The sequence below is a fragment of the Catharus ustulatus genome, chromosome 18, assembly GCF_009819885.2.
Source record: "Catharus ustulatus isolate bCatUst1 chromosome 18, bCatUst1.pri.v2, whole genome shotgun sequence".
Taxonomy (NCBI): Eukaryota; Metazoa; Chordata; class Aves; order Passeriformes; family Turdidae; genus Catharus; species Catharus ustulatus.
Window position 1 is genome coordinate 12,963,343 of NC_046238.1, and position 14,309 is coordinate 12,977,651.

At 57.4% G+C, this 14,309-nt stretch overlaps 1 protein-coding gene across 3 annotated transcripts; it reads left to right on the top strand.

Moving 5' to 3' along the window:
* Window positions 1-2,283: 2,283 nt before the first annotated feature.
* LOC117004896 lies at window positions 2,284-7,757 on the top strand. 3 transcript variants are annotated; one of them, XM_033076049.2, is made up of 10 exons: window positions 2,284-2,477; window positions 3,114-3,146; window positions 3,372-3,881; window positions 4,053-4,144; window positions 4,391-4,476; window positions 4,617-4,686; window positions 4,830-4,922; window positions 5,462-5,593; window positions 6,539-6,607; window positions 6,882-7,757. In XM_033076049.2, the coding sequence occupies exons 1-10, from the start codon at window positions 2,471-2,473 to the stop codon at window positions 7,230-7,232; spliced, it is 1,443 nt and encodes a 480-aa protein (XP_032931940.1). In that variant the 5' UTR covers window positions 2,284-2,470; the 3' UTR covers window positions 7,233-7,757. The 3 variants fall into 3 exon arrangements, with proteins under 3 accessions (XP_032931940.1, XP_032931938.1, XP_032931939.1); XM_033076047.2 differs by having other exon boundaries at window positions 3,114-3,881; XM_033076048.2 differs by lacking the exon at window positions 2,284-2,477 and having other exon boundaries at window positions 2,750-3,146.
* The last annotated feature ends 6,552 nt before the right edge of the window (window positions 7,758-14,309 follow it).

The following is a 14,309-nucleotide window of genomic DNA, read 5'->3' on the forward strand; positions in this document are numbered from 1 at the left end:
GTCTGTCTGAGTTTTTACAGCACGAGTACGATTCCCCTCAGCTTGTCCCCGAGCCCGGGGGACAGTGATGGAATGATTCCCATTGCAGGGAAGCGATGGCTTGCTCCAAAGCTGGATCCTGTAGCATGGAAAAGGTGTTCCAGAGACATTCCCACCTGGAAACGGTGTGTTAGGGGTTTGAGGAGTGGCACTAGGGATTCCTGGGAGTGGGGTGCTCCAAGCTGCTTCCCAGTGTCCCGAGAATTGCAGCAGCTGCTCCGGAATGTTCACTCCTTCCTGGAGCTTTGCCCTGGCTCGGGAAAGCTGATCTTAAATGATCCAGCCTGGGATTTGGCCTGTGCAGAGCTGCCCGTGTCCCAGCCCCAGGTGTCCTGCCTGGGAGCAGGAGGGTGCTCCCCACCGATCCCTGGTGCCACTGCCTTGGTTTGTGGCAGCACCAGAGTGTCCCAGGGATTTGTCCCACTGGAGGCCTGAGTCAGGTCTGGAAATGGCTGAAATGGAGCTCTTCAGAATGCCTTATTTTCCTTTCTGCTGTGTCAATGCAAGTGGAGCTTGGAGCAGGGAGAAGCTCCAGCACAGGCTGTTCCCAAGCTGGATTGGGGTGTTCCCAGGTGGAGCAGAGCAGGGAGCAGGATGCTGCTCCCTAAGTGCTGGCACCGAGGGTCCCCTCTGCTGTGCCCCCAGGGCCTCATCAGTCTGGGAACCCCTATCACAGACCCTGCACAGCTCCACAGAGTGTGGGGGAGCACAAGGAGCACCCCAACCCGGAAATCCCCTGGGTTTTAGGCTAATGGAAAAAATTGCTCCATCTTCCAGAGATCATCTTATCAGCAGCACTTAACCAGAGCACCATCTCCTGGTCCTTCTGTTCCTCCTCGAGGATTTTAATGTCATTCCACTATAAATGCTGTTGAATGTATTTTCTTTTTGAACAATAATATATTGTGAGTGATCCCTCTTCTCCTACACGGAAATAAAACTTGGATTCGGGAGTTTTAAAAGCCGTGGTGCTGAGATGGTCGCTGGCTCCCAGGGCTGCAGCTCCTGGAGGAGCTCTGGGTGTGGGAGGGGATGTGGAGGATGGGGACGGATCCTGGAAGTTGGCACAGGAAGGAGAAGATCCAGGGCACGTTGCTTAAAGGAGGAGGTTGCCCAAAGGACAGGGAGGTGCAGGGAGCTGGTGGTTCAGGGAAGGAGAAGCGTCCGGGGGAGAAGTTGCCAAGGGGAAGAGATGCTCTGGGGAGGAGATGGTCTGGGGAAGGTGGCTTGAGGGGCAGGAGGGGAGGTGATCCAGGGCAAGTTATCCAAGGCAGGAGGTGTCCAAGGGCAGGAGGTCCAGGGAAGCAGGAGCATGGAAGGAGATGATCTGGGAGCAACAGCTTGAAGGAGGAGAACCAGGGCAGGGTTTGGCCTAGGAGGGAGAGGGGCCAGGACAGGAGATGATTGGAGTGGAGATGTCCCAGAGCAGTCTGGCCCAGAGGAGGAGGAACAGGGAATGAGAGACAGCAAATGGGGCTCAGGAGAAGGTACCAGACACGGAAATTCCCTGGGGATGGTGGAGAGGAGCTGCCCCAGGGGACGCTGTGTGGGGCAGGAGCTGGCCCGGGGGAGCTGGAGGAGGGTCCGGGCAATCCGGGCAGGCTGAGACCAGTCCTGCGGGATGTTGCCAGGAGACAGGGACACACAGCCCTGCCCGTCTGGCTCTGCCTTCTCTCACAATATCATCCTAATTTTCCGGCCCCAGGTGAGTCGGGGCTGTTCTGGGGGGACCCCGGCACTGGGACCCCCCTGTGCTCTGGGCACGGCGGTGGCCCCGGGGACCTGCAGCTCCCGAGTGCAGCTCCAGTGCCGATGTCCTGGTTTTAAGGGAAAACAAACCCGGGCCCACCACCCGCTGGCACTGCAGCTCCGGAGTTGGCTGGGCCGGGCTGGGCTGTGTCGCCCTCAGCACCTTCACTGAGCCCTGGCCCAGCACACCCGGCCCAGCACACCTGGCCCAGCACACCTAGACCAGCACACCTTTGCTCCAGCACCGACTTGCCCCATCCCCTCCAGCCTGCAGCGCTTTGGGAGCCCAGGGTGGTTCCTGCCCTGCCCGGCCTCACTGGAGAACCCCCCTGGGGATTTCTGGCTCACCCTTGGCTTTGAGACCCTCGGCACTTCTTTCCTCCTCTCTGCAGCCTTGGACCCCGGGGTTTTCAGGATCCTGGATCTGGAGCCTGCCCGGTAAATCCAGGTGTGGGGTGTGGGAAGGGGAGGGTGGGGGTTCCTTTGTGGGGCTCAGATGTGGGGGTGCAGATGCAGCACCAGCACTGGGTGCCCCTGGTGAACACATCTGGCAGTGCCCCATTCCCCGTTCCATTCCCCGTTCCATTCCCCATTCCATTCCCCGTTCCACCCCCTGCAGCAGCAGGTGTGCTGAGCGCTGGTGGCTGCAGGGACAGTGACTCCTTCCCAGCAGTGTCCCGGGATGGCCGGTGAGTGGGGATGGGGCACTTTGGGGCTTTCTCAGCTCTGCTTGCCCCCCCAGCCCCCTCTGCCAGTTCTCCTGCAGAGCAATTCCTGGCCGGGAATGCTGGGGGAGCAGAGGTTCAGGGAGCTGGGGAAGGGACTGGAGCCCCAGGAGAGGCTGAGGGAGCTGGAAAGGGGCTCAACCTGGAGAAAAGGAGGCTCAGGGGGGACCTTGTGGCTCTGCACAACTCCCTGCCAGGAGGGGACAGCCGAGGGGGTCGGGCTCTGCTCCCAAGGAACAGGGACAGGAGAAGGGGAAATGGCCTCAAATTATGCCGGGGAGATTTAGATTGGATATTGGGAAAATTCTTCCTGAGAAGAGCTGACAACATCCCTCCCCCATCCTGGACGCTGCCAGCCCTCCCTGCCAAGCTGTGCCGACCCTGGGAGCATCAAGGTCAAAAATGACCTGGTTTAAAATGAAAATAAGGATGATATTGTGGCTTTTCCTACTGGAAGCAGCTGAGGATCTTGCAGGAGAGGGTGGGATGTGTTCAGTGTTTTGGTGCACCCCAAGCACCCCTCCAAGGTGGTTCGGATCCAACAGGATGGGATGGCTCCTTCCCACTGGGGTGGGCTCATGGCTCTGCTGTGCTCCACAGAGCTGTCAGGACATCGTGCTGGATGTGCCCGAGGTGACAGCCCTGTTCCAGGGGAAGAGAAACACTCCTGGGCTCAGCTCCTGGGCTCCCGCCCCAGCCCGGGGCACTGGAGCAGCTCCAGCTCCATCTGCACCGAGGACTTTGCTGCCAAGTTTTGGGAGGGAATGGTGGAGCCACTGCTGTGCCAGCAGGAGCCTGCTGGGCATGTCCCCATGGAAGGAGCTCATCCTGGGCAGGATGAATCCTTGTTCCCCACAGGGAGAAGCCTGGACACGGGGACACAGCTGGTGATGGAGCTGGACAGACGCCCCTGGCAGGACAGGCAGGACAGGCAGGACAGGCAGGACAAGCAGGACAGGCAGGACAGGCAGGACAGGTCTCCATCCCGGAGCAGGAGGGAGAGCCTGGAGTCCCTGGGAGCGAGGATCTCCCGCCTGAGCCAGAGCCATGTGGGGGTGTCCTGGGGGGTCCCCTGGGCATCCCCCTCTGCCCAGCCTGCCCTGGGCTACAGGGACTCTCCTCATGGGGACCTGGTGGTCACAGACTTGCCTGAGCATTCCTGGAGAACTCCAGGGATCTCTGCTGGCAGGAGCAAGGCTGGGACAAGCACAGGCAGCAGTTTTCCCAGGGCCACCCATGCCAGAACCAGGGGACATCCTGCCCTGGACATGAGGCGACAGGAGCCACCAGCTCTGTGGAGACGTGGAGGGAATGTCACCTTCCCTATGGATGACACGGACAGGACACAGGCAGCAGACAGCAGCAGGAGTGAGTCCAGACTGACCATGGGGCACTGGGAGGTACTGGAGGAGGGTGCAGGGCTGGAACCAGCAGGGGAAGGGATGTGGCAGGGCCAGGGTGGCAGGGACCAGCCCCAGTTGCCTGTGGGGTTTCTGTGGGTTTGTGGACCACCTCCCCCAAATGCCATTTTCCCCACAGGTGCTGGCACAGCCGTGAGAGCCCCTGGGCACTGGGGGTCCCCTGTGTCCCCAGGGCTGCGTGGGGACCAGAAAGGGGGGCTGCTCTGCAAGGTATGGCCCTGGAGTCTGGGATTTGGGCTCTGCCAAGGGCACAGCCCCTGCTGGCACTGGATGCATTGGTGGGGGCAGGGATGGATGCAGAGATGCTCCTGGCTCTGCTTCCTGCTGGGATCTGAGAGCAGCAGGGTGAGGCCAGGACACCAAGCTTGGCCCTGGTCTTTGTGTCCCATGGAAACGCACGAGGAAATGCAATGGAAAAGGGACAAATGGGTTTGTAACCCCAATCCTGGATGCCAGGGGGTGCCACCACGCTGGAGGAGCCAGCAGGGGACACGAGAGCTGGGATCTGCAGCCAAGCCTTGGAGCCAAGGGGACAGAGCCAGGTATGGGGGCTCCAGGGATGGGTCCTGCACTGAGCTGGAGCAGAAGGTGGCACTGGAAGCCCAGGGGGAGGTGGGCAGCCTGAGGGCAGAGCTGGGCTGTGGTGTGACTGAGGATATGGGTGACGATGTCCCTGGCACAGGACTGGCCTGGCACTGCTGGGACACGCCTGGGACACCCATCACTGGTGCCACAAGGACCTGCAGAGCACGGTGAGGTGACCTCGAGATGGCCCAAGCAGGGCTGGCCTGGCACTGCTGCTGGTGGCAGGGACAAGCTGGGGCAGCTGTGTGGGCCAGAGCTGGCTCCTGGAAAAGGCAAAGATGTGGGAATGGGAAAAGAGGGGTTTTTCCAGTCCTGGCAGGGAGCCTGTGTGGGCCAGGAGCGGCTGGACAAGGAGAGAAGGAGAACAGCAACTTCACTCAAACAGAAACTGGAGCTGCTGGAGGTCAGTGCACTCCCGGCTTCCCAGAGGGGCCAGGATCACACCCGAGGGCCGTGGGAATGAGCACACACATCACTCACTGCCCTGTCAGCAGCTCAACCCTTTTTCCAGCCACACACATCCAGGGAAACATTCTGTGCTGCCCAAATTCCTAAAGAGCCAAACTGCATTTATCCACGGGGAGGCTTTATTGAGGGACTGAGGCTTTTAGAAGAATTTGTTGGGAAAGCCACCCCTTGTGGCTGTAGGCAGACTGGGGTGACTGTCTGCAGGCCAGAAGGTCCCTGGGGAGCCCCGGCAGAGACAGGGAGAGCTGGATTTGGGAAAGGCAGAGGAGCAGGCAGGGCTTGATGCTGGGATGAGAATTCCTGGGCACTGACCTACCAAACCCCAGCTCTTTTCCAACGTGCATCACGGCTGGGGTAGTGCCACCCTGGCAGGAGGGACCTGGGCGACCTGCCTGGGCACTGTCCTTGGGAAGAGCCCTGCAGGAGCTGGAGGGTGGCCCTGGGCAGCCCGAGGTGACTCCGGTTCTCCTGCAGAGGCTGCGGGAGCTGGAACGGGGCAGCCGCTCCCTCCTGCAGCAGCGGCTGCGAGTGATGCAGCAGCTCCGGGGGCTGCTCCAGAGGGACGAGGCGGAGACACTTCGGCAGCTCCAGGAGGCCCTGGAGCAGGTCAGGGAGGGGAGGAGAGGACGGGGGGATGTGAGGGAGCTGCCGGGACACAGCCAGCCCCAGAGCCGGGAGCGGGATCCAGCGGGGCACCCAGCCCAGATGTGCTGCTGCTCCTCTAAGGCCACCCCGAGGCTTTGTCCTCCCAGGCTGGTGGGGACAGCGGTGTCGGGGGCACGGACTGCGCTGGGGGTGGCGCGGGGCTCAGAACAGGGTCCCCCGGGTGTTTCTGCGCTTGTTCTGCTCCTGCCAAGCCTCTGCTCAGCCCTCGGGGCTCCAGATGTTCCAGATGTTCCCTGGAAGCTCTGACCTGGCTCCAGAGCTTTCCTAGGGGAGGCTGAGCGGGCTCGGGGGGCAGAGCTGGTGCTGTTCTGATCCCTCTCCTGCTCCTCCAGGATGGGGCCGGCAGGAGCGCCCGGCGGGAGCATCTCCCGATCCGCCCGCGGGATCCGGCGGGGCCGGGGCGGGCCGGGGGCTCCCCGGCCGTGGGGACCCCCCCCTGGGGACACGGCCCCCGCCCCAGCAGTGCCCTGGGACTCGGCCCCTCGCCGGCAACTCTCGGGTGGCTCCCGGGAGCTGCCCGGGGGGACAGGGGGTCCCACTCGTGCCCCTCCTCCCTCCCTGTGCTCCCCAGCTCATCCCTGCCCTCCCCCAGCCGCGCTCTCCTCGTCCTGCGAGGGCTCCGGCAGCAAATCCAGCGGCGCCTCGGGCAGTGGCAGAGGGTGCAGGGAGCCCTGGGAGCCGCTGGACAGAGGGAGGAGGTGACTGGGGGATTGGGAGGGAGGACATGGAGCCCGTGACAGCATCAGCCCTTGAGGAGCCCGCGCTCCCCATCCCTGGAGCCTCCGCTCTGCGGTGCAGGGTGGGGGATGCCAGCCCCGCTCAGCCCCTGTGCGGGGACAGAGTGCCAGGGTGACAGGGACCAGCCGTGTCTCTGTCCCCATGCAGGACGGTGAGCAGAGGCAGCAGACAGAGAAAACCTCAGCTCCAGGAGCCCCCGGGGAGCCCCTGAGCCAGGTGAATGCCCCAGGTCCTGCTCCGAGGCTGGGCTGTGGTTCAGGTGCCCGGGTCTCAGGGGCTTGGGGTCTCAGGGAGCCTCGGGGACCCCCAGATCAGCTCCAGAGGCTCCGTGTCCAGCACTGTCCGTCAGGTGACAGGATGTGTGTCCTGCCACCTGGAGCTGCCCCATGTGTCCATGGCTGATCTCCAGGCCAAGAGGAGCCAGGATTGTGTGGGATCTGCCTGGAGCTCCCAGGCCTGGGCTGACCTGACCCTTCCCTCTCTTGTGCAGGGACAGAGGGAACATCCCCATCCCTCCCCGTCCCTGAGCTCCACGCCCGGGCTCTGCCAGCGTGCCCGGGGCTCCCTGGGGCTCCTGCACCACCTCCAGGAGCTGCAGCTGGACAAGACACAGAACTCGGGGACCCCTGGGGGGACAACTGGGCACGAGGAGCAGAGAGGAGGGACAGGGACAGCCCGGGGTGGGGACCCCCCCTCTACCACAGCCCTGGCGCTGATCCAAGGGGAGGAAGAGGGGCAGAGCTCCAGCATGGAGCACAATTCCTGCTGGGAACGGCCCTGCAGTGGGGCTGTGACCTCAGGCAGGTCCCACCACCGTCAGTCTGTGCCATGGCCCCAGTGACCCCGGGGGTGTTTGCTGATCCCGAGGCAATCAGGAGGGATGGCCATGGAATGCCAGGAACCCTCCCCAGAGCCCCCTGGGTCAGGCACAGGGCTCCCACATCCTCTTCCCACTCTGCAGCTCCTCCTCTGTCCAGGCTCCCATCTCCCACTCTGGGACAGGGCCAGGTGACATTCCCTTTTCTGCTCCACCACAAAGATACTGGTTGGATATTTGGGAAAAAATCCAAGCTGAAAAGGAGGTTAAACGCTGGTCCAGGCTGCCCAGGGCAGTGGTGGAACCACCATCCCTGGAAGCGTCCAAAAAATGGGTCTGTGTGGCACTTTGGGATGGGTTTAGTGGGATGTGGTCAAAGGTTGGACTTTGTGATCTTGGAGGTCTTTTCCAGCCTTAACAATTCCATGATTCTGAGTTTTCTCCTTGGACACTGAGGTCCCAGTTATGGAATGCACTGAACAGAGCAAAGCTCCTGCAAACTCCTCAAAAAGCACCACGAGGTTGTGACAGATCTTGAAGCTGCCAAGTGCCCTTGGACAAGTGAGATCTCCCCACAGAGCCAGGCTGGGATTGCTGACCCTGGGATAGGAAGGTTTAATGGAAAAAACCCGAGGAATTGTTCTGTTTGGATGCTTTAATTTAATTTGGAAAAGGAGAAACCCATTCCTCCATCTCTGCACGTCTTGGGAAATGCTGGTTTTAATTTGCAGGAGAATATCCAAGCAAAGTTTCTCCATGTGAAAAGGAGAAAATGGGAGTTTGCAGGATTTTATTGCTGTGCCTCATTCCAGGGGGAGGGAGGGGATGAGGATTGAAATATCTGTGTGCTTTCTTTCCAATGAAAATAAATGGGTTTTATTATGTTTCTCTGAAGTGTGAGATCAGGGAAAATCTGGAATCCCTCAGGATGCTCGTCCAGTCCATGGCTGAAGTTCAGGATTTATTATTTTCCTTTTAAGTTTCACAACCAGAACAGTGCCACAAACACATTTTTATGCAGAGCTTTTAATTAAATCCCAAATGTTTGCAAGGCTCCAGGAATGTCCCTGCCAAGCTCAGGGCTCCTGGACATGAGGATGACACCAAGGGACACAAAACTGACCTTTCAGCAGAAGATTGCTGGAGAAATGTCTCCCCAAATCCCTGAATGGTCACAGCCAGAATTTCATCCTGGGCGATTTTCCACCTTGTCCAGTCCCAGGTGTTCCCTCGTGGTGCCACAGAACCAGGGAATGCTGGGGGCACCTCCAGGGACACAGCTTGGGGGGTGGAGCAGGGACTCAGAGCTCCAGAAGTGCTTGGGGTCCCAAAGAGTGCAGGATCCAAGTGTTGGGGTGCAGGGTCCCACTACTGGGGTGCAGAGTCTCACAGTGCTGAGACCCAATTTTGGGGTGCAGAGACACAGTTTTGGGCTGTAGGGTCCCAGTGTAGGGGTACAGGGTTTCAGTGTTGGGGTGCAGGGTCCCAGACAGGGCTGAGTGCCCATTTTTTGGGTGCCAGGTCCTGGTGCTGGTGCACTGTGCAGGGTCCTGGCTCATTTGGAGTCTTCCCAGTGCCACAAGAACCTGAAATGGTTCCCCAGGAATAATTAAAAAAAAAAAAAGAATAAAAAGGATGTGATTTCATGGAGGCCTTTAGTTGGGTTTGATTCTGGAGTGGGATATGTCCTTTCCAATGGGAAGTGAGCTGGGAACGCTCTTGGGATGGATTTTTACAGCCCTGTGCTGCCATTGGGATTTTGGAACCCATGGAGGAACCTCTAAAGGAGTCATAAAGCAGCAGATGGAGTCAGACTTTTAAAAATATTCATTAATTCAGCTTTCTCCACTCCCATTTTGGACCTTTATTCCCATCCTGGGATGGAGTTGGAATGTGCTCAGGATGGACACCTGCAGCCACTGCCTTGCTCTGGAGCAATCCAGAGCATCCCAGGGATTGCTTTGTTTTGGAGCCATCCAGAGGACTGGGATTGCTTTGCTCCCTGGACAAGGGAAGTGTTGCTGCTGCTGTTAAAGGCTCTGAAGTGCAGCACTTCCAGCAAAACAGAATTCCTCATCCTCTGCTCTGGAGCCAGGCTGGGAGAGCTGGGGGGCTCACCTGGAGAGGAGAAGGATCCAGGGAGAGCTCAGAGCCCCTGCCAGGGCCTAAAGGGGCTCCAGGAGAGCTGGAGAGGAACTGGGGACAAGGGATGGAGGGACAGGACACAGGGAATGGCTTCCCACTGCCAGAGGGCAGGGCTGGATGGGATATTGGGAAGGAATTGTTCCTTGGGAGGGTGGGCAGGCCCTGGCACAGGGTGCCCAGAGAAGCTGTGGTTGCCCCTGGATCCCTGGGGGTGTCAAAGGCCAGGTTGGCTGAGCTTGAACAGCCTCATCAGCCTCAAATGAAAATGAACCTCCCTAATTCCCATTTTCCCTGGACAATCCTGGTTGATCCCCTCGATTCCTTTGATGGTGATGATGCACTGCAGCCGTGCCATAAGGAACAGGGTGGCTTTAGGGAGGGATATTGGCCACAAGCTGATTAATCCCTACTATTCCAAAGCTGTATCAGCCTGGAAAAGACATTTTTATTCTCCTGGTTAATTATTACCCACAGTAATGAGGGTGCAGCAGTGCTGAACTGAAGGTGCATTTGCTGTCTTCTCTCTAATTCCAGGAATTCCTGCAGGATGCTGTTCCAGCAGAGCGTTTATTCCCATTTTAAGACATTTTGTAACTAAACCTCTCTGAAAGGCACAAGTGGCAACGAGTGTCTTACTCCAGAGGGTAACTCTGATTGGAAGGGGATTTTAGAGGTCCCACAGGAAAAATTCCCACCCAGCCTGGAGAATTCCACTCCTCCCACTCCTCAGGCTGCCCATCCCCAAGGAGTGCAGCTCCATCAGGTGTGTTCTGTTGAAATCCCATCATTTTCATGGAATGGCTGGGACTGCTGTTCAGCCCTTGTCCATTACTGCCCATTAAGCAGGGCCAATTAATTCTCTTAATTTCGGTGTAATTAAATTTATTAGGTGCATTTTGTACTCCCACTGAACAAGCCCTGCCATCATTTATGGCTCTGGTAGCCAATTGTTGGGGTTTTCTTCTCATTCCCGTTCTCTGTGGATGCTCCCAGCTGATTGTGCCCACGGTGAGAAATTCCCACCTTTCCTCACTGGGTGGAAAAGGAGGAAATTTGCCCTGGAATTGATCCTGGAATCCCTGGAACCCCCAAGGCCAGGCTGGATTTGGCTTGGAGCAGCCTGGGACAGTGAGAAGTGTCCCTGCCCATGGCAGGGGTGGCACTGCATAGGATTTAGGTCCTCCCATCAGATCTGTAATTTCATCCCTTGTGGAAGGAGAATAAGATGGAAAAAAACCCAAAGAAAACCTACCCACTCAAGCAAGAGCAAAGAAAATCTTTTTCCACTTGGGTGGTGTGAGAAACTGGATGGAAAATTGAATGGGAAAAGGAAATAAAAACAAAAGGAAACCACGGAAATCAACGGAAAAAGATGGAAAATGATGGGAAAGAAATGAGAAAAATGTAAAGCAATATCTGCCACCATTTTGTTGGGGAATAAATTATAAGAAAGGAGATGAAAGTTCTGCTGCCCCGCTGGGATTTAGGATTTTGACAGCATCTCCTTTTAGGGAGCAGCAGAGCAAGGAAATTGTCGCCCTTCCCAATTCCAGAGGGGAAGAACAGGGGAAAAATTCCTTTACTTGCCCACCCCCGAAAAAGTAAAGCAGAAAAAAGGTGAAATCTGGTGAAAAAATTTTTCCACACTTTACTGAAAAAAGGAAGAAAGTCTGAAGAAGATGAGGGAACAAGTGTGAGAATCAATTAGAAAAACTGTGGAAATAAGAAAAAATTAATTTCATGGAACTTTGGGAGCAAGATCTGTTTAACAACAACATTGACACAAAACCAGGACACAGGGCTGAGTTTGAGCAGGACTGGGAGAAATCTGGGAATTCCCAATGGAAAAGCCAAGCAGGGAGGGGCTGGGGGAGTGGAAGATGCTTGGAGCCAACAAATGGAGCAGTTTGGGAAATCCTGGTGCCTTTCCCTGCCCAAACCAGGCCTTACACATGGATTTTTGATGGGCACCCTGGGACAGAGGAAGGTGTCCCTGCCCTGTCCCTGTCCAGGGGGATGTCCCATCCCTGGATGGGATTTAAGGTCCCTTCCCACCCAAACCATCCCATGGTTCTGTGAAATCCTGGAGAATTCCTGATGCTTACTGGACAGAGGTCAGCAAATCGGAACTCCTGTCAAATCTTTTCAAAATGTGGGATCCTCACAGAACGCAGAGCTGTGGAATTCCCACAGGAATTGCAGCTTGAGCACCTTTGGGGCCGTTTGGGGGCATTTGGGGGTGTTTGGAGAGGGATTCCCCTAAGGCCCAGGGGAGCACCCTTTGTGTGCTGCTGATTTGTAGGACTTGCCATTTATAGGGAAAAAAAATGGTTTATTACCTTTTTTTATGCTTTCAAAATCCAATTCCCCACAGGAGCTGCATCCAGTGGGCGTTGGAATCACGCAGAGCTCCTGTTTTAATTAGAACCCTGGAAAATCTGGCAATTAGGGAAGGAGTCAGAACAGCTCTGCAGTCACTGAATGCTGCACTGGGTCCGCAGCTGCAGCCTCAGAGCCCAAACCAAGTCCCAGACAGGCAGAAAATTCCCAGAAGAGCATCCTGTGGCTTTTTCCTTCCCATGGCCACACACAGGATCCATCCTGCCTAAAATTAGTGGAATAAAGCCAAGTTTGGGGCTAAAAGCAAGGCGGGGGTTAAAGCTAGGCATTTAATCTCTGCACAATTTGCAGGGTGACGCATTGTGGGAGGCTCTGTGCTCATCCCGAGGGTGACCTGGCAGCTTCTCCTTCGGGGTAATTCCCGCTGGGGCAGGGTCCCGGCGCGGGGACAGCCCCCGGCAGCTCTGCAGGGATGCTCCGTCCCACTAGATGGCAACTTCGCTCTGCGCAGCGCTCGGGAAACCGCAAAGAGGTAAAAACCCAGCAGCTCCCGCTTCCCTGGGGACTTGCGGGGTTTCCTGCTCGGAAAGCAGCGGGACACGGCACAGGGACAGCTCTGCGAGCAGGGAAGGGCTCCGGGAGCGTCCCGAGCACGTCCCAGAGCTGCCGGCATCCCTCCCCTGGGAAAGCTGCTCTTCCCAAACGCTGCCTTTGGGATTTCTGCCAGCCTGAGCCAGGGGGTCTCTGCGAGAGTGGGGGGTGCAGAAATGGCCCCTGCCAGGTCCAGAGCCACAGGATCCTTCCCACACTCCGTGTCTGAGATGCAGAGCTTGGATGAAACAACCTAAAGCCAAAGGTTAGGCCTGGGCTTGTCATAGAGTCATGGAATATCACAATTAGAAAAGACCCACAGGATCATCCAGTCCCACACCTGTCCCTGCCCAGACCCCCCAACAATCCCACCCTGCCCATCCCTGGCAGCGCTGTCCAAACGCTCCTGGAGCTCTGGCAGCCTCGGGGCCGTGCCCATTCCCTGGGGAGCCTGGGCAGTGCCAGCACCCTCTGGGGGAGGGAAGAACCTTTCCCTGAGCTCCAGCCTGAGCCTGGGCAGTGCCAGCACCCTCTGGGGGAGGGAAGAACCTTTCCCTGAGCTCCAGCCTGAGCCTGGGCAGTGCCCAGCACTGGACACCTGTAATCACCAAAGGAGGGATAAGGAACAGCTTTCCCTTTTCCCCGGTGTTTCCATGTTCCCCTGGGCAGGTGTCTCCCCATTCACCACTTCCAACAGAGCAGCTTTGCCGGGCTCTCAGGCAGGTTTGAGCAGAGCAGATTTACCCCAGAGCACATCCTCCATCCCAGGAAAACTCCACACAGCCAAAGCAACATGAGTAAAAACCTCCTCCACAAATCAGGAGATTTCCATGTCCAGCCTCACTGGGGGGTTGAGAGCAGGACATTTCCTGTCCTTTGTGTTCATCCTTGTTGCACCCCTTGGACCACTCCTGCTCGACAGAGGCTGCTGTACCTGGCTCAATCCTGCCTGGAGTCAAAGCCAGGAGCAGGGAATTTTACCCCACCTCCAAGATCCTCATCCCTACAATACATGGAAGGAGTTGCCTGAGGTGTTTCCTCTTCCAGAGGCACGGGGCATTGCTGGCTCCTGTGCACCTGGAAAAAGGGGGCTGGAAAAGTGTTAAACGCTGCAGGTATTAATCCTGATCCTCACTGGCACTCAGGGGTTGCTCACACAGAGCCCAAGGAGAAACCCGAGGCTGCTCTGTCCTCCAGAGCAGGGGGAGGGAGGCACTAAAGGAGCAGTGGCACCTTCAGTGAGGGTGACACAGTGACCAGAATGTTAATGCTGGCACAGCTCCCTCTCCCAGGCAGGAAGTGCTTCTAACAGCACGGCAAATCCAATTTTTGCTGGATACAAATTCCACCAAACAGCCAAAGCCTCAGTGAAATGCTCAACGAGGCTGGAATTGAATTGGAGCTGTGGGAGACAGGGAGCAGCTCTGAGCTGGGAGGGGCTGGGGGGAATGTGAGTGTGGGACAGGGCAGGGAGATTTTGGGAGCACAAAGAGGCTGTTGAAGGAGAACACGATGGAGGAGAATCTGGATCTGCCTGGGGCAGTGCAAGGGGGTGTGAGGGAAGTTGAAGCTGGATCTGCCCCATCCCTGGAAGTGGCAAAGGCCAGGGGTCATTTGGCCACTTGGCCACTGCTGCCTCCAGCCTTGCCTGGTTAGCAGCACATGGAATGCTTTGGATTGGAAGGGACCTTAAATCCCATCTTGTCCCATTCCCTGCCATGGGCAGGGACACCTTCCACTGTCCCAGGCTGCTCCAATCCCTGTCCAGCCTGGCCTTGGGCACTGCCAGGGATCCAGGGGCAGCCACAGCTTCTCTGGGCACCCTGTGCCAGGGCCTGCCCACCCTCCCAGGGAACAATTCCTTCCCAATATCCCTTCTAAATCTCTCATCTTTTAGTTTAAAACTTGATCTATCACTCTCTGCCCATGTAAAAATTACTGCTCCATGAAGATTTGGCTGCTGTTCCTGCAGGATCTGGGTTACCCTGGTGTTTATCCTGGGAAAAGGAGGCAGCAGAGGAAGGA

What these genes read in the sequence shown, in the direction of transcription:
- LOC117004896 (XM_033076047.2), top strand. An exon ending in AAGGGGGGCTGCTCTGCAAG is followed by an intron (nt 4,145 to 4,390) that starts GTATGGCCCTGG and finishes CCTGGATGCCAG; the next exon opens with GGGGTGCCACCACGCTGGAG. An exon ending in AGCCAAGGGGACAGAGCCAG is followed by an intron (nt 4,477 to 4,616) that starts GTATGGGGGCTC and finishes TCCCTGGCACAG; the next exon opens with GACTGGCCTGGCACTGCTGG.